The 21,692-nt window shown below is 56.9% G+C and overlaps 1 protein-coding gene across 22 annotated transcripts; it reads right to left on the bottom strand.

Annotated features, from left to right (window-relative positions):
- Positions 1-406: 406 nt before the first annotated feature.
- Positions 407-21,631, bottom strand: TPM3 (tropomyosin 3). 22 transcript variants are annotated; one of them, XM_074928843.1, is made up of 12 exons: positions 20,184-21,631; positions 19,697-19,822; positions 13,168-13,301; positions 12,212-12,329; positions 11,896-11,966; positions 11,028-11,103; positions 9,903-9,965; positions 9,674-9,743; positions 7,769-7,847; positions 5,792-5,855; positions 2,180-2,302; positions 407-1,566 (listed from the first exon to the last, which is right to left on the bottom strand). In XM_074928843.1, exons 1-11 carry the CDS (start codon positions 20,295-20,297, stop codon positions 2,225-2,227), a joined length of 993 nt encoding a protein of 330 aa, XP_074784944.1. In that variant the 5' UTR covers positions 20,298-21,631; the 3' UTR covers positions 407-1,566; positions 2,180-2,224. The 22 variants fall into 22 exon arrangements, 21 of the variants coding, with proteins under 21 accessions (XP_074784944.1, XP_074784943.1, XP_074784929.1 ...); XM_074928842.1 differs by lacking the exon at positions 11,028-11,103 and adding an exon at positions 10,457-10,532 and having other exon boundaries at positions 20,184-21,623; XM_074928828.1 differs by lacking the exons at positions 19,697-19,822; positions 20,184-21,631 and adding an exon at positions 16,678-17,898.
- Between the last annotated feature and the right edge of the window lie 61 nt (positions 21,632-21,692).

Raw genomic sequence — 21,692 nt, 5'->3', positions numbered from 1 at the left:
GCCCGCTCTTGCCCCGCGAAGAAGCGAGCCTGGTCTTACCCCTCCTCCCCGCTCTTCTCCCTAGGGGACGGGCACAGACCCCGATCTTCAAACCCACCATCACCCCCCACAGGCCCCGAGGGAATGACCTCAAGCTGCCCAGGGCAGGGTCAGGCTGGCTCTGAGGAAGGATTTCTGTGCAGAAGGGGCTGTTGGGCGTTGGAATGGGCTGCCCAGGGCAGGGGGGAGTCCCCGGGATCCCTGGGGGGGTTGAAGAGTCGGGCTGAGCCAGCGCTGAGGGATCTGGGGGAGTTGGGAACAGTCAGGGTGAGGTTCACGGTTGGGCTGGAGGAGCTTCAAGGGCTTTTCCCATGATAATTCTGTGAACAGCTCACACATAGTAAAGCTCCGCAGCCAGACAGCAGCATGGAGGGATTGGTTTTTATTTTAAAAGACAGTAAGACAATTTTTAAATTTAGTATCAAAACACTTGATAGGGTTCTTCAGATTGGCCCCTAAAACTGCTACAACCAAGCAGCATGCTCAAACCACAAGCTACACGCCGCGAGCTTGACACATCTGCACACTCATGCCTTACAACTACACATCAGCAATGCACAGCAAGATGGCTTGTACCTTATTAAGACACTAAGAGCACTCCTGGCCAGGCGGGAAGGCCTCAGTTCCCTCCCTCAGGGTAGGTAAAAAAATCTTCTCCAAGAAAACAAGGCTGTTGTACTTATGATGTTAAGTGTAACCCAGCAATGAGCGATAAAGCTTGGTGCATCAGCACTTAGTGAAGGCAAATTCAACCCCTGTGTAGCAATGGGTTAGAGGGGCCGTGGCTTCTCTAAGCCTACCAGGAAAGGAAGTGGCCAGAGGGGGTGGGGGTGTGAAAATAACCCCTGTAAAGGTTCAGTTCAGATAACAGGCTTGGCTTTAAAAAAAAAAGTCCCCTTTTGCCTTAGTTGCTTCTCCACAACACAGAGTTACCTTAAAGCTGAGAAATTGAACTGGTCTTTTGGCAAACAGCTCCTGGAAAGCAACATTTCCCAACAAGCTTCCATCCCTAGCCCAGCCACTCTGATTCAGTGGCCCACAGCCAGAACCATCACACCCTCTTTCCTCCCCTGTCAAAGCAGGGTGGCCCAGAGCTGATTAACAGAAGGTTAATACCCAATTTTTAAGCCAAGAGCTTCAAAGTGTAGCTCACCAGCCTCACGAGTTATTTGGAATGTTTACAATGGTTGCTACAAAAAAAGGTAGTTACAAAATGTATACATCTCAAACATGCTCCCCAAACATTATTGCATTGTTTATTTCCCTTAATAATGCTGTTTGAAGCTCTGCCCAACCTGATGGCCTTTAACCCTGAGGCAAAGGAGATTCACGTTTGGTCAAGTTGGCAACAGAAAAGTAAACTCTGGTCCCCAAGGGTTAGAGGTCAGCAGCGGCTGGGCCGGCCGCCCTGGCATCGTGTGGCGGAGGCAGTGGCAGGGATCCATTACATCTCGTTCAGGTCTAGCAGGGTCTGGTCCAGCATTCTTTGCGTGCAGAGATGCTCCTCTTTGGTGGATTTCAGTTTATCTGGCAGGAAGCAAGAGTCAAAAGTTACAAGTCAGCTTCAGACAACCAAGACACCTTCGCCAAAGAAAGCTTGCGCTAGCCCCTTCCCAGCACGCTGCCGCAGCGAGTCCTCAGACCAGGGTGCCTGGCTGGGTGCAGCTAGAAGCTCTGAAGTTACCTGGCTCGTTTGTAGCCCTCGCCTCTCGCATTGCTGGTGCTCCCAGTTGGCACGGTCACAACGTACCTTTAGCCAGTGCTCTAGGCAGTGTTTTGCATGCAGGTGCCTCCGACTGTAGCTAGCTTTCCCCAGGGCTTCAACATTTCCAGACAGCAGACCCCCGTGGCCCAGCAAGGCACCCAAGAGCAACGCAGAGGTAACACACTCTTAGAAATCACCTCCTGGAATTACAGCTGGTTGTGCCCCCCCCCCCTCCCACCTTCCCCCCCCCCCAGCACAGGACAGAGATGCCAAGCTGGTCACCAAGACCACAACTACCTAGCAGCAGGGAGCAACCATGCCTCAAGGACAGCGGGGAAGAGGCTGTTTTCAGTGAAGGGAAGGCAGGGAACAAGTAGGAGCAAGGGTGCTGCAACTCTGCCCGAGACTACAGGCAGCTGCACAGTCAATTCTCACATGTTCCTTAAGCCAGGAGGAGAGCTCAGATCAGCAACTAGCGCTCTAGGTAGGCTTTACTCCAAAGCTGAGCCCACCCTTGTCACTGAAGAGATCCACACGCTGGGACACTGGACAGACAGGCTGTAGAAAGATGTCCTTTAGGTACAGGCAGTTTCTCAAAGCCTCTCCCCAACCTCCCCAGGGTCAGAAACTGTGCACAGAGCGAGAAGCAGCCTTCCTAGAGCACTAGAAACTGCAGCGTTTAAAAGATTCCCTGCAGGCACTCAAGGCACAGCTTCATGCTGTGGATTTAGGGACTTGCTTTCAAGACGTCTGTGAGCCTTCCCAACCCACTCCAGGGCTCTGCAGCTGCACTGGGGTGAGGCCCCGGGAACGACTGCTGCCCCCAAAGCTCCTAAGTCAGAACTTAACTATATAGGAAAGTACTACAGGTGTGCAGTGTCTTACAGACCATGAGGTCAGTCATTTATTGTTCGAAGCCATCATTCCATGCAGCAGGAAATCCTACAGTCGTTCAGCTAACAGTAAATTAAGTCGCAGCACTTGACAGGCATCTTTTAGCAAACATAAGCCTAACTCTTCTCTTGGTGGGTGCAGCCATTCTGGTTCCATGGAGGAGCCAGGCAGGACCCCCTGGATGAGTGAACAAGACTGCTCAAAAACCAGCCAGGTCTGAGGGTTATTCACCAAGAATAGAGGTTACTTTTATAAAAAACAAAACAAAACAAACCAACCACTCTTAAATAAATTAGAGAATAAATTCAGGTGCCCCGTTAAGTAGCAGCAATTGCATAAAATTTGCAAGTCTGCCAGTCTTAAGAATGATCAGATTTCACTGTGGTCCACAGCACTGGTGGTCGCAATAAGCTTGTTTAATGGTATTAGTGGGCCCCCTTCTCAGTCACACAGATCATGCAGCGTTAACTTCAGCTCGTTAGAGAGCAGGCGGTTTTTCTCAAGCTGGCTGTACAGGCGCTCTGCAGCAGCAACAGGATTAGGGGAAACAAGAGGAAGAGAGAAAAAGAGAGAAAGGGAAGGTTAGTAGAGTACCAAGATGAGCACATCAAATAAGCTGTCTCCATAACACGTGCCTCTGCGGATCAAGTCTAGGCTATTACAGAGACGAAGCTGGGGAGAACAGAGGTTTGTCTTACTCGAACTTGCATTTCGGCTCAGGAAGATCAGAGGAAACTGAGTTTAGGCAGAAATGATAGCGCTGCCAAGGGCTTGCAAAGGCAAAGAAAGGAAGAGGAGAACACCAGAAGAGGAGCCTGCAGGCTGGGCTGTACCCCGGTAAGAAGAGACTTGGGATGTGCTTTAAGCCTGTGGAGCACTTTGCAGGAAGTCGTCCTGCCAGAGCTGAACCAGAAGCACCTGCCAGAGTGAGCCACACCACAGGGCAGTGGGATCGATGGGGTTTAACAGCAGGCCAGGGGCACTGTAAGAACTGGGAACGACAGCATCTCACAGCTGACCTGAAGGACACGTCTTTGTGCCACACTAACAACCCACCACATCTAGACAAGGACCAAAGGCAGCATCTGCTTCAGGTACAGGACCGAGGAAGCTCTGGAACACAGGCTCCTATTTTACAACTGCCCCTGCGTCTGACAGCCTTCACCTCCCACCCAGCCCCTGTCGTGGGGCTCTAGCAGCCACGCACATCCCCAGGGCTGGTACCAAGCACAAGTGCCTGTCAGCAGCTCCTGGGAGAGGGAGAACCAGTCGGATCCTCTCCCAGCACAGGACACCTCTCGGGGCTGGATGGTCACTGTCCTGCCATGCAGCCTGTCAGCCACAACCAGCCACCGCCAAGAAACAGCATCGATCTCTGCCCATCTACCCAGGCAGGGTCCTCACAGCCCAACAACTCCCGAATTCCTGCATTTGGGGGAATCCCAGGCAGTGAAAAAATCATTATCTGACAGCTTTCAGCCTGGCAGAACTAATCATCATGAAGTGCAGTGATCCACACAGCGTGCTGCCTCTGCCTGATGAGCGAGCACAAAGCACAGCAGTTCTTGCTGGCTTTAGGCTTCTTCTCAAGCCCATGTACTACACAGTCCCTAAAAATCTAGGGCACCCTCTGAAGGGGATCTACACCATTGCTCATTACTTTCAACCTAGGAATATTTTGCTCTTGAACAAGACCTGGCCAAGTAAATTTCAGGACAATGAACTGTTCACTTGGAGCACCCAAAGCACACCCCCCCCTCCTCCAGTCCCAGCCCACACAAGCTCACCCTCACCCACCTACCCTCAGCTCCTGCTCTACCTGCACCTCGCTCTGCAGGACAGAGGGCAGTAATGTTGATTGACTGTTCTTTAAAGCCACCAAGGGACCAAGCAACAACCAGAGAAGCCAACAATTTGTCCCACCACAACCTAACTTGAAGGGAAGTTGTGGTATGGGGGGGACAGGTACACCCCATCCCGGCCTACACCAGATCCCACCCTTGCATCAGCCACTACCACAGCTCGGGACGTGCTCTCTGGCCTCCAGGCTGGCTCTGAGCAGCCTGATAGCAGTCTCCAGCCCCAGGTGATCAGGGCTGGTCCTGGGTCCCCAGAGTGGCAGAGGATGGGAGCAAACTGCGGTCAGAAGTACCGGTGACTGCGGGCCGGTGCAACAGCTCACAGCCTTCAAACAAGCGTTACTGCTTGTGGACAGGGACCTGAGGATCCACCCATGAGGGAGCAGAGTGACTGAAATAATTAGCGTGACCCTTCCTAGACCTCAGCTCCTCAACATGGAATGCCTGCCCAGGTCTGCTGGGGCTAGCTCCAGTGTTTGGCCTGCTCCTTTCTCCACCCAGCCCCCGGGGCAGCTTTACCAGCCATCATCCTCACAACCCAGAGAGCTCCGGGACATGTGTCTCCTGGTCAGTTAATCTGCATTTCCAGCACTCCTGAGTCAACAGTCCAGCTCCCAGTAACCAGCCTGCACAAGCCCAGCAATCCAGTCAGACCAAAAGCCTCCAAAACCTCCCAGGGCAGAAGTTGCATCACCCACCCATCCATCCATCTACCACCCAGTGTGAAGTTCCATCAGGAGGAGCAGGGAAAGGGCCTGCCACAGCCCAGCCTTCGATAACATCGCTTGCAACATCGCTGTGCAACCACGGAGCCACCCGCCCCGCACAGTGCGAGTCAGTAACAAACCCACAGCTGAGACCTCCCCGTGAGGAGAGAGGCCATTTCACATGGGCAGGGTGCCACCTCCTACCTGGTAAGAGCTGGCAACCAAACATTGGGCTGGAAGCCCCCACTCCCCAGGGGCTGGTGACGGTAGCCCTGCCCCTCCCATGGGATCTAGACCCCGTACTCCAGTTTGGTTACTAAGGAGTTACGGTTCTTGCTTTGCGCTTACAGGGCACAGAGTTATTGCCCCACACCCCAGGAGAGTCAGACCACCATCTGCCAGAGCTTTCCAAGCTACTACCCTTCAAAATTCCTTGTGGGAATGCTCGCTCCTTCCCCCCTTAGACCCAGCAGAGAGGGGACAGCCCTGACACAGAAGACAGAGTGAGAACAGGCTGGGGCAGTTCAGTGTGTCTGGACTATCCTTGCTGCTAGTGCCATCTGTGTGGAAAATGGAGCGACACAAACCTGAGGAAACCACGGGAGGTGTCCCATTTCATCAAAACTCTGCTCATGAAGGGCTCTTCGGGCACTGCAGCAGATGAACCAATCCAGAAAGGAAAAAATAGTTGACAAGCCACCACGAGGCAGCACGTCCAGTTATGAGAGGCTGATCAGTGTTTATGATACCAGAGCAACCAGTGACACTCAGAGCAGCGGTGAGGCACGCCAAGTGTTTGCAGCCTGCTGCCAGCTGCTGTGCTCAGTGTAAAGCTCCATGCCACACTCCCAGGAGGATCCCCTCACCCTCAGCCCCTGCCCGGGGAGGGGAGGATTCTGTAAAACACGCATTTCCTGGCTGGGATGGCCACAGCCCTGCTGTGGTGCTTTCTCATTCCTGAAGCAAGGGACCATATATCCCCCCACAGGCACAGGCAGCACCTCCCACCCAACCAGTCCTGTCCAACTGGAAACCAGCCAGAGCTCACTTGGTATTTATTAGCTTTCACACCCTGCCGGTGACCTAGTGACTATCAGATGTGGTGACTTCCCACTGTAAGCCAACATTGGGCCACCAACGCCCGTGAACGCTACAGAGCGGGCAGGTGTGGAGTGTCTTCAGCCAGGCTTAAGCAGGCACAGCTCAAGGACTTCCTGCTACAAACCCCAGCCTCCCGTTTGACCCTACGGAGCATGCTGTGTGCCGCAGCACCGTTTGCGGAGCTGCAATTCACATCTGTGAGCCAGTAAGACACCCAAAGGGAAAAAAATCCAGCACGTTAATGAAGTCTGTGTATTCCACCGAGGGTGATGAGGGTTACACTGGTTTGAAGGCAACACTGAAACAGTTACTCTAAAGCAGCAAGTGGTCACTAGAAGCCCATTTCTCAAAAGCACCAGCCGATCCATTCAGTTTATACAAGAATTGTTTTCCTTAAAAAAGGTGACATCATGCTCAAGCAAGAGGCAAGAGAAATACAAAAGGAGCTTTATGGCTCTACACAAGATATGCAGATGAGAACAACATACTCCCAGCTACACCCAGACATTGAAAGGGCAGCCCCTCAGAGCACAGCAGTGTCTGGCACGTCGGGTCAAACAGAGGGAGCTTTGTTTAGGAGCAAGTGCAGCATAACTGGGGGGCTGCTGCTGCTGTCAAGCTTCAGTGTCTTTACAGCACTCGTTCCCAGGGATGCCCTGTGCACAATAACTGGAAAAAGGTACTGGAATTCAGAGTGAGATGACAAGAGCGTGAATGTAGGGTGCAGATGCAGAAAAAGCCACCAAGCAGAGAGGCAAATCCAAAGTGGAGTTTGGAATCGCTAGACTTATCTGTGTGAGACAGAAGGAGACACTCATTTTAAGAGAAGCTTAAGTGTTTGTGCACAGCAAACTCTGCTCAAGGAGCTTTCGGACACTAGTGGTAAGGCTCTTCCTCTGCGGTGCAAGTACACGGCCTCTCCTTGGTTAGTGGTAAGGACTGTGCGGAGCAGCTGTTAGCAGAACCCACCGCAAATCTGAACAAAAAGCCGAGTAGCAAAGTTGCAGAAATGTACGAGTTCAGCTACTTCCACAGATCAGTTCGTGATCCAGCTCATCTCAAGCCTGTTAGAGCAATTCCTAAGGAATCCACTCGAGCGCTATCCACAGCCTCTTCCAGGAGGAATCCCGAGACCATGGCTCAGTGGCTCCAGCAGTCAACTAAGCCATGTTACCTTAGAAAGCCTTTCCCAGTGGGACTGGGAATTGCACTCAAGAGTTCAAGTCAGGACCCTTTCAGGCCAGCACAGCACTTCATGTTACACATGCAGATCACAAGGACCTTAGAGTTAGAGTACAGCATGCTGCAGGGAAGCCTCTGCAACCCTTGAGGCAGAGATCTGTAGAAGTAACCTAGACACAGTGCCATTGATTCTCCCACTATGAAAATCACAGCAAACCAAGCAAGCTCTGGCGGTCTAGCCTGCTGAAGCGAGAGGCAAACACCAGCCAGCTCATATTTACATGGAAGTCATGTCATTCAGGGCGTGGTCCAGTTCCTCACTAATTGCTTTGTACTTCAGTTTCTGGGCATAGAGCTCATCTAGAAGAGGTTTAGGAGGAGAACAAAAGGGAAACAATGAGGGAAGGCAGAGGATTTCTTCCAACACCCTGGGGCAGGAAAAGCAGCATGGGATTCATGAACAGAAGAAAATGAAGTTAGATGTGGAGCCACCAGGACTCTGTATTAGTTCCCAACAATGAACGGGAGGGTTCCAACAGCCTGAGGACGGTTTGACCAGCAAGTGCCTTCCAGGATTACAAGCTAACTCTGAGGGGAGCAGAGCCAAGAACTCAAACCACATCAGCTTGTGAGAACAAGCTGCCCAGCTAGGTCAGCAAGAACCACTGACAGGAGGAGTAGCAGGGAAGGGCAACTCCATCCACTTAGGGAGAAGCTTGCTACACCTAAGGAAGGCACAGATTAATTGAGGTGCTTTGTTCTCACCTTGTCTCAATACAACAAGAAACAGCTTGGGAGAAGTCAGTCACGTAATAGTCCTGGGCACCAGAGGGAATTCCCATTCTGTAGCACACAGCTGGGCAGGGTGAGCAGAACAGACAGGCCACACCTGTGTTCTCCATCAGATAATGGAGCAGACAGGCAGATCACCCACCTTTGGGGGAGGAGGCAGGCCTGAAACTCGCACTGATGTGCTCCTTGAGTGCTGCACAGAGCTGGTCCAGACCTCTCCCAGCTCCGGCTGCCTAGGCTACAGTACAGCTGGTAATGTTGTTAACAGCTTCACGGAGCCCAGAGAACTTTGTCAGTTGTCATAAACTAGGTCACTTCAGCAGCAAGGCAGGAGACCAGAGCCAACTCTCAGTCAACGTGTTTCAAGGGAAGCATGCAGGGATTTGGAGGAGTTTTTGCAGTTCCCAATAAAAGCTCGCCCTGGATCATGAGATGGCTCAAATTGCTGCTTGGCTGCAGTTCTGGAACAACTTAGCTGACACCATTGCTATTTCCAGATAAAAAAAACCTCCTGAGTAACTCCAGACAGTAGGATGCAGCTTTGAATCTCTCCAAGACCTGGCACTAAAAGGCATGCTGTGGCCAAAGTGGGAGGCCTGTAAGAGTTTTGGTTTACCAGCACCACCACCCCAGCCACAGCTATCCATGAAAAAAATCCAGCCACAGCCCCAGATTTAAGGCAGGCAGTTGGGACCTTCTCCTTCCACAGCTTAGGGAAAGTAGGGCTCTCTGACAGCTGGCCTCAGGAGTGCTCCTGAAGTACTGTGAAACCAGAAGAAGAGGAGGAAAGGAACCCATCCCCTGGCACAGGCTGACCACCACGCTGCACGGATGGGGCTTCTGGTGATTTCATCTTGAACCAGGACTGACACTGGGGAACCCGAGTCTTCATGGGGGCCTGTTTCAAGACTCACTGACTACGTGGTTGACTTGCAGCAACACTGACTGCAGCAGCCAGCCACACGCATGAGACTCTGCACACAGGTATGTTACTGTAACCAACTCCTGTTGAGTTCAGGCATTTTGCTTCCTATGCTGCTCCTTAAATTGGCTTAAGCTGGGGCACAGGAATCCAGTTACATTCCTGAGGACATCACAAACAAGATACACCAGCCACACTATCTGTCACTATCAGCCAGATACGGCAAGGTGTTTGCATCAAGAGCTTGAGATCTGCCGCAGCGCAGCCAGGGAACTGTTTTCAGAGTAGATACACAGGGCACTACTCAAGCCCAGAGGCGCTAAGCCTCACCTTGGAGGCAGACTTAGGTCATGCTCCAAGTATTGAGGAGCAGAGCAGTGTGTCTCCACTCTCCAGCTTATCCAGGAGACAGCCTTCCTCAGCTCCCCACTCCTTACCACATACTCTTTGGCTTCCCATCCCCAAAATGTACCTTCCAAATCATCAATGGTCTTCTCCAGCTTGGCTACAGACCGTTCAGCGAATTCAGCCCGGGTCTCTGCCTGCCAGACAGAAGTGAGGCTGTTAGTACAACAGCTCTGGGACACAAAGGACCACAGAGGTGCCCGCCCGAGGACATGAAGTCTCCCACCCTCAACATTTCTCCCCAGTCAAGCTGAGGGCAGGTCACCCAGCTGGGCTATCCCAACACAATCACTCACCTCTTTGAGTTTATCAGTCAGGATCTTGATCTCTTCTTCGTATTTATCCTCTTTTTGAGAGTACTGTGGGAAAGTATAGGAGTCAGCAGTCAGCCACCCTCAGCAGCCCCAGATACCTCCCACTCCAGAGAGCCCACGGCTACAGAGGGAGACGAACTCCTCACTCCAGAGCACATGCCCACAGAAACTTCCAACTGGGAGTTGTTCACATCCCTACCCTAATCCAACAGAACTGGGTCACACAGCAAGTCCCACATCATGCATGTCACAAACTTGGGCGCAGAAAAATTCTCATCCCAGCAGCATAAACATCTTGGCTTATCGAGTCTGCCCCAAGGCAGGGAAGGGCAGCCAGACTTCCCGCACTCCCAGCTTCTACAGCCAACATCAGCCCTGCACTGAAATCCGTTAGCTCTCCCGGGACAGCAAGCACAGCTCTCTCCTCGCCTGCTTAAGGCTGCGGTTGCATCATTTCCATCTCAGTGGGTGCTCTGCTGTCACACACCCTCCTAGCAAAACAGAAATGTTTCTGGCCCTTGGACAAGCAGCCCTACCTTCTCAGCCTGAGCCTCAAGAGACTTGAGATTGTTGGTGACATTCTTCAGCTCTTCTTCCAGCTCGGAACATTTACTGTGGGGTTTTGTAAAGAAAAAGGGGAAGAAAAAGGAAAAGAAGTGGGAAGGAAAGACAGGAGAGACAAGAAGTAAATCCGTGTGCAGGGAAGACCAGGGAGTTCTTTAGGAGACTGTCTGCAATCAGACTGGATGGGACCCTGCTTTGAGGCACTTGTGCAGAAAGCAAGTTCCCTTCCCACCTCCAAGTTCACAGTTTCAGTATTCTGCCAGCACACGCGCAGGGCACTGAGCTGAGCAGCTGAGATGTGGACACAGATTTCTGCCGGACCTGGAGTCTTCAAGTAGACACTGCATGTTTAGTTGGCTGAAAGGAGGAAAGCTGTTCTGACAGACAGATGGACAGCCACCACCACTCAGACAGGAATATTTATGGGCAGAGAGGACAGAACATTCCAGGAAAGAGAAAGATGCAGTTAAGCTGAGGGAAGGAGCGTGGCAAGACCACCACAGCAGTTCTGGTTTAATGGTTTGAGAAGGGAAAGGTTAGTACCTTTTCTTCGGCAATAGACAGACACTTCAAGTTCTGGTCCATCATTCTGATCTGCTCCCGCAGCTCCCGGCAACGACTGTTAGTGACGGTCACACGATGGCACAAGCCAGGTGGGGGCAAGGGTCAAAAGGAGCACCAATAACACAATACCGCAGAGCAAAAAAGGGGGTAGGGGAAAAACACAAAAAAGTCATGGTCACGACATGCATGTCTGGGCAGGAAGCACAGTGCTACTGCTGCACACACACCAACTTTGTTAGACAAGGCCCAGAGCACAGAAAGGCCCTGACCAGCTCCTCAGGGATCACCTAAAGGATCATGAAAGGAGCCCAAATGCCACAATTTGCGTGTCTGCTCCGAGTAGAGGAAGTCCAGCTTGCTGCTCAGCAGTGCAGAAGCCCACAGCGGTTACTGCAAATATTTTAAGAGGCCAGAGATCAACCTCAGCCACAGTTCTGCCCTTGGACATCCCACGTGCCACTTCAGCTCCTGGCCTGGGAGGCCTCTGCCGCTTTAGGACAAGCACTGTGCACTTTTGTGCCCCGTAGCAATGTGTGAGGATCTCGTGACCATACATACAAAGCAGTGCTGGTGAACACTGAGCAAAGAAGGATTCTCTGGCCTAACTCAGGAGCCCCTTCATGCAGAGAGGGGCAGAACATCTCCGCTACAAGGCAAATCACATCGTCGCCAACTCCACATCCTCAGTGGACCTAAGCCTGTTCCGAGCAGGAAAGTGCTTCCAACTCTTTCATCTGAGGATCTAAACCCACCCTGTGCTTCAGGCCTTGTGTAACAAGGTTAGAAATGCTGTGTTAGTTCCCATGCAAAGGTAGCCGTGCCAGTTACATGCGAGCAGATTACTCACGACTCTGCAAGCTCAGCTCTCTCCTCAGTGCGCTCCAGATCTCCTTCTATGATCACCAGTTTCCGAGCAACCTGGAAGGGAGAAGAGTTAAGAGGAAGGAAGATGATTTCGTACTTGTAGGCTTGCAAGGCAGTAAAGGGAACGTCTTGCAGGAGTCACTGGAGCTGCCAGAGTCTTTTGGCGAAGGGAAACACTGATGTAGCTCTGCTGAGAGCCAGGCTCTCCCCCCAGGTTTGCTGAGGAAGCCCTGCCAGCAGGAAGAGGAGCCACCTCTCCTGGCCAGGGCCAGCTGTGCTGGAACATCCAAGGGTCTCACCTCCTCATACTTCCTGTCCGCCTCCTCTGCGATGTGCTTGGCTTCCTTGAGCTGGATCTCCTGCAGTTCCATCTTCTCCTCATCCTTCAGAGCTCTGTTTTCAATGACTTTCATGCCTCTGCCCGAAAGAAAGCACAGGGAGGGGAGATGTATAAAGGAATCCCGTACGAGCCAGCAGTGTAATGACTTTCAGAGCATTAACTGTGCTCCCCCAGGACCATGTTGCTTCCTTAGGAGCCATGACACCTCCGAGCACTGAGGGTAGCACAGGAAGGCAGACACCACCAGGCTGATGCAAATACAGCAACCTCAATTGCTCAGAATTAACTGTTCCTTGGGGCGTTACTCCAGCAGCTCATTGGGCTCCTGGACCACAGGAAACATGGTGCTGCGGAGAAGAACAAGCCAGAATGTCTTAGGGACTCCACAGGGCTGAGCCAAGCCCTTCCCAGGCTGGAATACAGGAAGAGCCAAGTCTGTCTTTATGGCAGGACATCAGCTGGGTCAGGCTGCTCACTCCAGCATGCACACCAGTGAGGTACATCAGCCAACTGGAAGTGGACTGCTCCCCTCTGAATCACACTGCCAGGTCAGGGGACATCTGCCAGAAGGGAGGATGCTGGCAAAGGCAGCAGGAAGAGAGAGGCTTCCCCACCAGCAGCCACCTTTTACAAGTTAACAGTGTCCCAGAACCCACTGATTTCTCCTCCCTTGGAGGCGGGGATGCACGGTAACACACAGTACTTGCTCCTTAGCCTCAGGTTCCAAGATACTCACCCAAGGCCAGCAGCATTGTTTTAGTTGCTCTGCATAAGCGGGTACCCACTCCCACATCCCTCCTTGATGTGGTATCTACTTCCCACCCTCCAGGAAGCCCAGGAGGTTGGTGGCGCAGGCCCTCAGTCAGGAAGACGTCTGAAGTGTCTGACAGAGTGAGAGCAGCAGCCCTTGCTCACCTTTCACTTTCATCTGCAGCCTTCTCTGCCTCTTCCAGCTTCTGCAGAGCTGTGGCGAGGCGCTCCTGGGCTCGGTCTAACTCCTCCTCTACCAGCTGGATACGGCGGTTCAAAGATGCCACTTCTGCCTCAGCCTGGAGGGAGCAGACGAGGGTGACTCAGTCTGGGGCAGGTTCAGCAGTTGGTGCAGGGCAGCTGAGGTCTGTCCCCAGGTCAGCGGCAGCACACGGGAAGCCAAAACAAAGCCAGAGTGCTTTATCCACTTTCTTACAGAGGCTGTGCTCCCATGCACTTGCACTCACGTTAAGCTTCCCAACATTTCACACACACACGCTTTGTCCGTGTGACAGTCATCCTGCAGGTTTCCCGCCTGTCAGCTTGAGCTGACGTGACAGTTTAAGCCATAAACACTAAGTAGATGACTTATGCTAATGGATCTTCTCTGCAGCTGCTGTAATCCTGCCAGGCCATCAATCACAGTCCTATTTATCCACTACACCAGCTACCATTTAGCACAGTCAGTTTACTCATGTGATCCGGACATGAGCGTTGCTTGAAACAAGCCCTCTCATCAGCAACGTGAGAAAGATTTCACAGCTTCAGGTTCTGAGGGCTGCCAAGCTGTGGCAGGGCGGTCAGGCTGGGCTTTCTACAGATCACCGGCGTGCCCACGACCCCGGCGGCTCCAGCCCCAGCTGTGCTCCAGGCTTCCTTCCTCCCAGCGATTCACTGAGAACCCAAGGGAAGAGCAGAAGCCTCGACCAGTCTTGAGACAGGCTGAGGAGTCTGTTCCCCAGCAACAGCCCCAGGCAGGCAGCCCCCTCGGTCCAGCCCTACACGCCAGGAGCCGGTGACATCGCCGAGAGCCCGCAGGAGCCACACGCTTGCCAGAAGCGGGACCACAAAAAGCCACCGAGGTTTTAATGAATCAGCAGAGACCAGAAGCCACCACACTCCTCAACAAGGCCCGTTATAGCACTGCTATCGACCGCAATGGAGGGGTCTGCTTACAGCCCAGCCTGCCTCAACCCTGACGAGAGTCTGGGAGGAAACCGAACCACTTTGGGGACACTAACACTCCACCTGAGTCACCCCAGGGGAACCCCAAATCCTGCTCTCCAGCAGGATAACCGCCCAGGTACAAAGATGGACAGACCTGCAGCCATTTCAGGGCAGCACTGTGGCCTTCCCCAGAGACCCGTGCACAGACACAGGCTGGGCATATATGAAATATCCCAGCTACTTGTAACAAAGCAGCCTGCAAGTACCCACTGCTCCTAACCATGCCTAGGGAGGGAGCAGCAAGGCAATGAAAGAAGCCAGTGTTAGAGCAGGGCCTAACAAATCACTTCCAGCTCCCAGGAGAAGCTGTCCGAGCTCTTCCTCCTGGTTGGCAGCAAGGCACTCAGCTCCCCAACCCCCTCACAAGGGGTGTTTCAAGACCAGGTTGTGAGAACAGAAATTGAAAAGGAGCTCCCATGCTGGCACGCCCTGCTCTTCCGGGGAAACCCGCAACACTTTGATGCTCAAACAAGGCAGCGCTGCAGCAGGCTGCCCCAGAGCCAGCCCCACCAGCACGTTCCTCTGGAGCAGGAGGAGGAAGTGGTCTGCCCAAAAGAGGAACAAAACGATAAGCGAAACAGAACTGGAAAGAAGACTTCTTGAAAACGCATGTCTTTTGCCTATTTGAAGAGGCAATGAGCTGTCAAGGTGGAGAACCTCCTCCTTCTCCCAGGGGATGGAGACACACCAGCACAGGAGGCCTCCATTTCCTGACCTTCTGAACCACATCATTTAGCATCGACTTCCTGCAGGCAGCACTTAATCCACCCAAAAAACCCCTCCCTTGCTTTTAAGGAACTGACTCGCTCTGCAGAAGGGTCCTTATACCTCTCTTTCTGCTTCTCCTCACTGCATACCACTGAGGCTGTCAGACTTCCCTGCAGCACAGGGGTGATACTTCCAGGCAGCCCCGCTGCCAAGCCGCACATCCCCGTTACTCCGTGCTTCCTTCAGGAAGGCAGCCCTGAGTCAGGGAGCCATGAGGAGCCCTGAAAGCCAAGGGCAGAGCCAGCCTTGGCCTTTGAGGCCCACCAGCACTGCCTCAGGCCACGGAGATCCAACAGGGACATTCCTCAGGAGCCAAGGGCCAGGCTACGGAGTGAACACAAGACACCACTACACTGGGAGCACTGGTTCTCTGTCCTGTAAGCCACCGCTACGCTGGGAGCACTGGTGCTCTGCCCTGTAGCGAGACTCCAGCAAGCTGCGAGAAACACGCATGTTCCCATGACAACGCCGCTAGTGCAAGAGAATTCCTTATGTGGCTGCGAAGAAAGAGCCCAGCTGAGGTCTGGGAGTGGCCTCGTCCCACTGCACGGCAGAAGCTTCTGCCGTCACCCTCAGCGGCAAAGCCGGATCTGTCCCGCAGCAGCAGCACCACGCTGCTCGCCGCCGGCGCCGGACTCGGGCGCTGAGGGTGGAAAAGCCTCAGCTAGACGGTTTGAACGGAATCAACCGCAAAAATCACTGCGCAAATTTGCGGAGAGTCACGCCCTGATCCGAACTAGTCGCCCACGGGGACCTGCCCTGTGTCACCCCACACGCTGTCCCCACCTTTGCCCGGCTCAGCTGCGAGGGCAGGTGCTCGCCAGTTCGGATTCCGCCCTGGTTGCTCCTTCCTTCCCTCCAAACAACCCCAGCCCAGTCCCCGCCTGCCCCCAGCACGCTCTCACGCAGCTGCCGGTCCCGGGGGCAGCGGAGATCCCCGCTCGCCGGGATTTGGGCAGGATGTGGAGTTTGGGAGTTTTCCACCGGGTTCCTGCGCCGACAGCATCACGAGTGAAATCACTTCCATTTTATCAGCACACGCCAAGGCTGCTCACACCTTTGTGCTCGCAACTCGGGGCCAGACAAGATGGCCGGGTTCCTCCCCTTCCTCTCCAAGGGCTCGGAGCGAGCAGGCAGCCGGGGACCCCAACCGGGGACCGGGCGCCCTCCCCGGGTATCCCCACCAGCCTCGTGGCACACCCACCCCCCACCAACTACTTTCAGCTCCAGGAAACCGGTAACGATCAAACAACGATCCATCAGCTCCTTCCACTCCCCAGCACCGGCCGAGACATCGCGGTTGGGGTCCAGGGGACCCCGGCGGGAGCAGCCGCCGCAGCCACCCCGGGACACACAGCGGGGACGCTGGCTCAGAGGGGAGGGACCGCCCCGGCCCCAGCAGACCCCCTGGCGAGCAGCGGAGGGCCCGGATCGCTGCGAGCTGCGGCCGCGGAGACCCGGGCCGGGATCCCGCAGCTACTCCCGCAGCCCCACGGCACCACCCGGAGCCACCCTCGGCACCGCCACACCCGCTGAAACGCCGCCCGCCGCGGCCAAACCCCCCCCAACACCTCTCCCCACCCCGGGGGGCCACCACGGCCAGCTGCGCAGCACCCCCTCCCTGGGGACCGGCGGCGGGGCCGACCCACACGGCGGCACGGCCCGGGGGACCGGCGGTACCTGCTCGCGGTTGCGGCGCTCGGCCTCCACCTCCCGCTGCAGCCGGTCCGCCCGCTCCTCGGCGTCATCCGCCTGTTGCTGCAGCACCTGGATCTTGCGCTTCACCGCCTCGATGGTGGTGGCCCCCGCCATCCTCCCGGCCCGTCCCGCCGCTCCGCTCCGCGCCCGCCCCGCCCTGAAATACCGGAACCCGCCGCCCCGGCCCGGCCGCCCGGGAAGTGACGTCACTTCCGCCCCCCTTCCCGCCCGTGTTGCCTTGGAGATGGGGAGCCGCCGCCCGGCTCCGCGATGGCGGGACCGGGGGGACCGGGGGGGGGACGGGACCTGGCCCACGCGGGACAGGGGGCACCGGGTGCTGCCCCACGTGGGCTTGGGGACACGGGGACCTGCCCCACAGGGACTGGGGACACTGGGACGTGCCCCACATAGGTGTAGGGACACTGGGACGTGCCCCACATGGATGTAAGGACACTGGGACCTGCCCCACAGGGACCGGGGACACTGGGACCTGCCCCACATGGGTGTAGGGACACTGGGACCTGCCCCACAGGGACCGGGGACACTGGGACGTGCCCCACATGGATATAGGGACACTGGGACCTGCCCCACAGGGACCGGGGACACTGGGACGTGCCCCACGTGGTGACAGGACCAGACCCACGTGGGCCTGGGGGCACCAAGGGCCTGTTCCAAGTAGATGTGGGGATGTGAAGGCCCTGTTCCACGTGGGTGGGGGGACACAGGGACCTACCCCACGGGCACCTGAGGACACAGGGACCTGCCCCATGCAAGTGGGGGGACACTGGGACCTGCCCCACGTAGCACCAGGACCAGCCCCACGTGGGCCTGGGGGCACGGGGACCTGCCACACGTTGGTGTGAACACACCAGGTCCCACCCCACGTGAGTGTGGGGACACTGGGACCTGACCCACAGGGGCTGGGGACACCAGAATTGCCCTTTGTAGGTGTGAGGACACCAGGGCCTGACCCATGCGAGTAGGGGGACACTGGGGTCCCTCCCCACAGTACCAGGAGCAGCCCCACATGGACCTTGGGGCACAGGGACCTGCCCCACGTGGGTGTGAGGACACCAGGACCTGCCCCACGTGGGTGTGGGGACACAGGGACCTGCCCCACGCTGATGTGGGCACGTAGGGACCTGCCCCACAGGGACCTGAGGACCTGGGCCTCGCTCCACCCAGTTCTGGGAGCCTGCCCCACACGGGCCTCCGCGTCCTGCCCCATGTGGGTGCAAGCACCCCTCGGCCCCTACCCTGCCCCACGCAGCCCCCCACCCCTCGGGGTCCTGTGGCCCCACGGCTGAGACCCCAGAGCCACCTTGTCCCTCAGCCCCACGGGCCTTATACGGCCACGGCCGGGCCGCAGCGGCGCCGCATTCCGGGGGGCTGAGCTCACGCACCGCCTCCCCGCCAGCCCCCCAGGCCCTGGAGAGCCCCCGGCCCCCACCAGGCCGATCTCACTCCCCTCCTTCCGCCCCAGGACGGAGCTCGAGTGCTCGCTGGCGTTGCCGTGCCACGGTGCAGAGTGCAGCTGCCAGGCTCCCGCGCCGCCGCCGCGTGCCAAAATCTGCTGCTGCAAAAGCTTTTGCTGTTGCTAAAACTCTCCGGTCTCAGTTAGGGCAGAAAACGCTGCACGGAGCCCCCTGAAAGCTCAAAAAACACCCCCCAGACCTGCCACTGCCCTCGCTCTCCATGAAGACTCTTCGGCAGCGCTTCAGGCATGAAAATAAAAGGAAAAAGGGGGTGCCAGGCTGCTGCCCTTGTGTCACCTCTTAAAAACCTGGGCAGCCGGGCAGGCATATGCCCCAGGGGTGCATTTGCCAGGGCAGAGAGGGCTGGCACGCACTCAGCTGCCCAAACGGCTTGGCACGCCCCCAGAGATGAGCTGGTGACCGAAGGGGCCTGATCCTGCGCGCTCCCGCAGACTGGAAGGAACTTGGAAGGCAGCTCTGTCCATCCAACACTCTGGGGTGCAAAATCCCTCCTCCTGCCCCTCGGCTTCCCTGAGCTGGGGTGAAACGGGGGGGTGGGGGTTGTCCCAAGAGTCACCCTGGGGGGTGGCAGCCAGAAAAAGGGGTCTCCAGATTCACAGAAAGGGATTAAGGAGTTGTGAAGCAAGCAGGGATGTGGCTCTCAGCAGCGCAGTGAGGAGCAAAGGGAGGGAAGAAGGGCGCAAGGGAGGGAAAGGGCTCCCCAGAGCTCTGCAGTGCCACGCTCAGCATGTGCTGAGCTCCCGCGCAGGGCTGGCGCTGTGGCACGCTCAGCCGGGGCCGGGCCAGGAAGCCACGAGTGAAGCCGTGGGGTTGACAAACCCCCCAGGGCTCAGAGGGGGCTTGGGAGTCCCCCATGACACCCTGACCCCAGCTCCGAGCCAGGACGTGGCGGTAAGAGCCAGCCCAGGCGCTGTGTCGGGGCTTGGGGTGCTTCCCCACGGCCTGGCCCCAGCGGCGTAGCGGGAGGGGAAGGCTCCTGCCTCCAGGCTGGACACTAGAGCTGGGCCCATCGAGGGAGAGGAGCTTCCTCTGCATCTCCCCGCTGCTCTACCCCTGAGACGTAGAAGCCGGTGGGGTGACAGCTCCTCCGGCTGCCAGGTCCCAGCAGGTGATGAGCGGGGACAGACGCTGCGCCATGTGATGGCTGAGACAGCGGCCGGCCGGCGAAACCCTGCACCGCTCGCGCCATTGTTTTCCTGGAAACAGCGGCCAACAATAGCCTGGCTGTGCCCTTGTCACGCTGCCCATGCGGCCTTTGCCTGCCCGGGGAGACGAGGGCTCCCTCCTCCTCTGGAGCTCAGCTCCTCCGCTGGCAGCTGTGACGCCGTGTCCTTCCCGGGGTCACTCTCTGCTCCCAGACACCCCCACAGCTTCGCCTGCACTGCACCGAGGCCGACAGGGACCTTTCTCTGTCCCCAAGGCCACAGGGGAGGGCTGTGGTCCCACCGGGAGGGCCACGAGGGAAGGGCAGCCAGCCTAGCTCCCACCCTGCACCCCATACGTACATCCGCCGCCTTCTTCTCCGCCAGCTCCAGCTTCTCTTGGGCATCTTTCAGGGCCTCAGAGTATTTGTCCAGCTCATCCTCTGTCCCCTTCAGTTTCTTCTGCATGGCGGCGAGCTCGTCCTCCAGCTGGAAGGGCAGAGGCGGTCACCGCAGGTGGCTGCCCCTCTGGACCCCCACATGGCAGGAGAGCCCTGCCTACCCCATCGCAGGCTCCTCTCTGCCCCACCACATCCCTCCTGCCCCATCCCAGGGCCAGCTCTGCCCCACAGCATCTGTCCCTGTCCCACATGCCACCAACTGGCAGAGGCTGAGCCCCACGGCATCTCACCCTCGCCCCTGAGCTGTGGGACAGTGGCAGCTCTCCCCCCCTTGTACCCCTTGTCTGTGCTGGCTCTGGGCTCAGCGTGGTCCAGCTCAGGGAGAAGCCACCCCCCCCCCCCAAAAAAAAAACCATCCCTGGGCTGGGGGCTTCTGCCACCCACCCTACCTGCTTGCTCCGCTCCTCCGCCTGCTTCTGCTCAGCCTCCGCCTGCTCCGCCCTGTCCAGGGCGTTCTCCTTGTCCAGCTTCAGCATCTGCATCTTCTTCTTGATGGCCTCCATCCTCGGTGGGACACGGGTGCCGGCGGCGGGCAGCGGGACAGGCAAGGGGCAGGCAGGGGGGCAGTGCTGCCTGCCACCCCGCCGCCCGGTTTATCAACTCTGCCTTGCCCGCCGGTGCGGGGGCTTTGCCTTTCTTGGGCCGAGCCGCCTCCCCACCTTCCCAAAAAGTCTGTGCTCGGGACCCATTGTCTGCCTGGGGGGGCCCGGGTGGCCGCAGCCTTATTTGGGCTCCTGAGGACAGCTGGGGTGGTTATAAAAAGCAGCGTCAGGTCTGCAAGCGGGGGGTCCCACATTGTCCTGGCTGCCCACTCCCCCCGCGCAATGGGACACCCTGACCAGTGTCATGGGGACACTGTGCTCCCACCCGGCCACTCCCCTGGGACACGCTCGGGACACTGAGCTGGGTCCGGGCGGCACTGGCAGTGAAGCTCCCCAGTTTGCACCCCACTGGTGGGGCTCAGGAAGTTTTAGTGGCCCCCGGGTTGACATTTACCCACGTCTGGGGGCGGCGTGGAAAAGGGCAAGCTCAGTCGGATACTATTTTAAGAGAAGGGGCTTAGCAGCAGCCCCTGACCCGAATTGTTTGGCTCAGCAGGGAGCAGTGGGGGGACCTGAGCCCAACACCCAGAGCAGAGCCCACCGGGGAGCCCCCCGAGCCCCAAGCCCAGCTCTGGCCGAGCTGGTGCTTGGCAGTGAGGCAAAAGATGCTGTTGGCAGCTGGAGGAGCAAATTCCCCAGGCGCAGGGAGGAATTCTCAGGGCGAGCGGCAGCACTTCCTACGCAGCCAAGGAGATTAGCAGCCTCCTCGCGCCGGCCACAAGGTCCTGCTGGTCCGTGAGCCAGGTCGGATCTTCCACGGGGGTGACGCGCTGTTCCCACCCAGGGACAGATTTGGGGGCCTGAAGGGGTCAGCACCCAGGGACCCAGGAGACGGAGACCCCAGTGGCAGCTCCCCACACCCCGGCAGGGCACCAGGAGGGGACAGTGCCCACAAAGGGCCCTGAGAGCCATAAATAATCCCACGCATGGGGGCAAAGGAGCCAGCGGCGGGCACAGGGCCACGTGCCTTTGCCCTGGGATCATCCCAGGCATGAGCAGGGGGACAGGTGGCGAGCGCTGACCCCGCCACCATCCCAAACCTCCGCCGGCCCCCGCGGGTGGCAGCTCCTGGCTCCCTCTCCCCAGCCCCGCGGAGACGGGCACGCGGTGCGGGCAGACGGGGTTTAGTGCAGGGCGGGTGGGGGCTCAGAGGGACCCCCCATGCTCCCCTCTGCCCACGGGAGGCTGCAGGCAGTATCTTGCCGGGTCGGCGCTGGGCATCCCTGGCACTGTAAGAATATGTTTGATATTTAGTTGGTTTTCCAATAAAACAACCTAATATCAAACATATCAGAC

This window comes from Athene noctua, chromosome 29, assembly GCF_965140245.1.
Source record: "Athene noctua chromosome 29, bAthNoc1.hap1.1, whole genome shotgun sequence".
Classification (NCBI taxonomy): Eukaryota; Metazoa; Chordata; class Aves; order Strigiformes; family Strigidae; genus Athene; species Athene noctua.
This window is presented reverse-complemented; position numbering and strand designations above follow the sequence as displayed.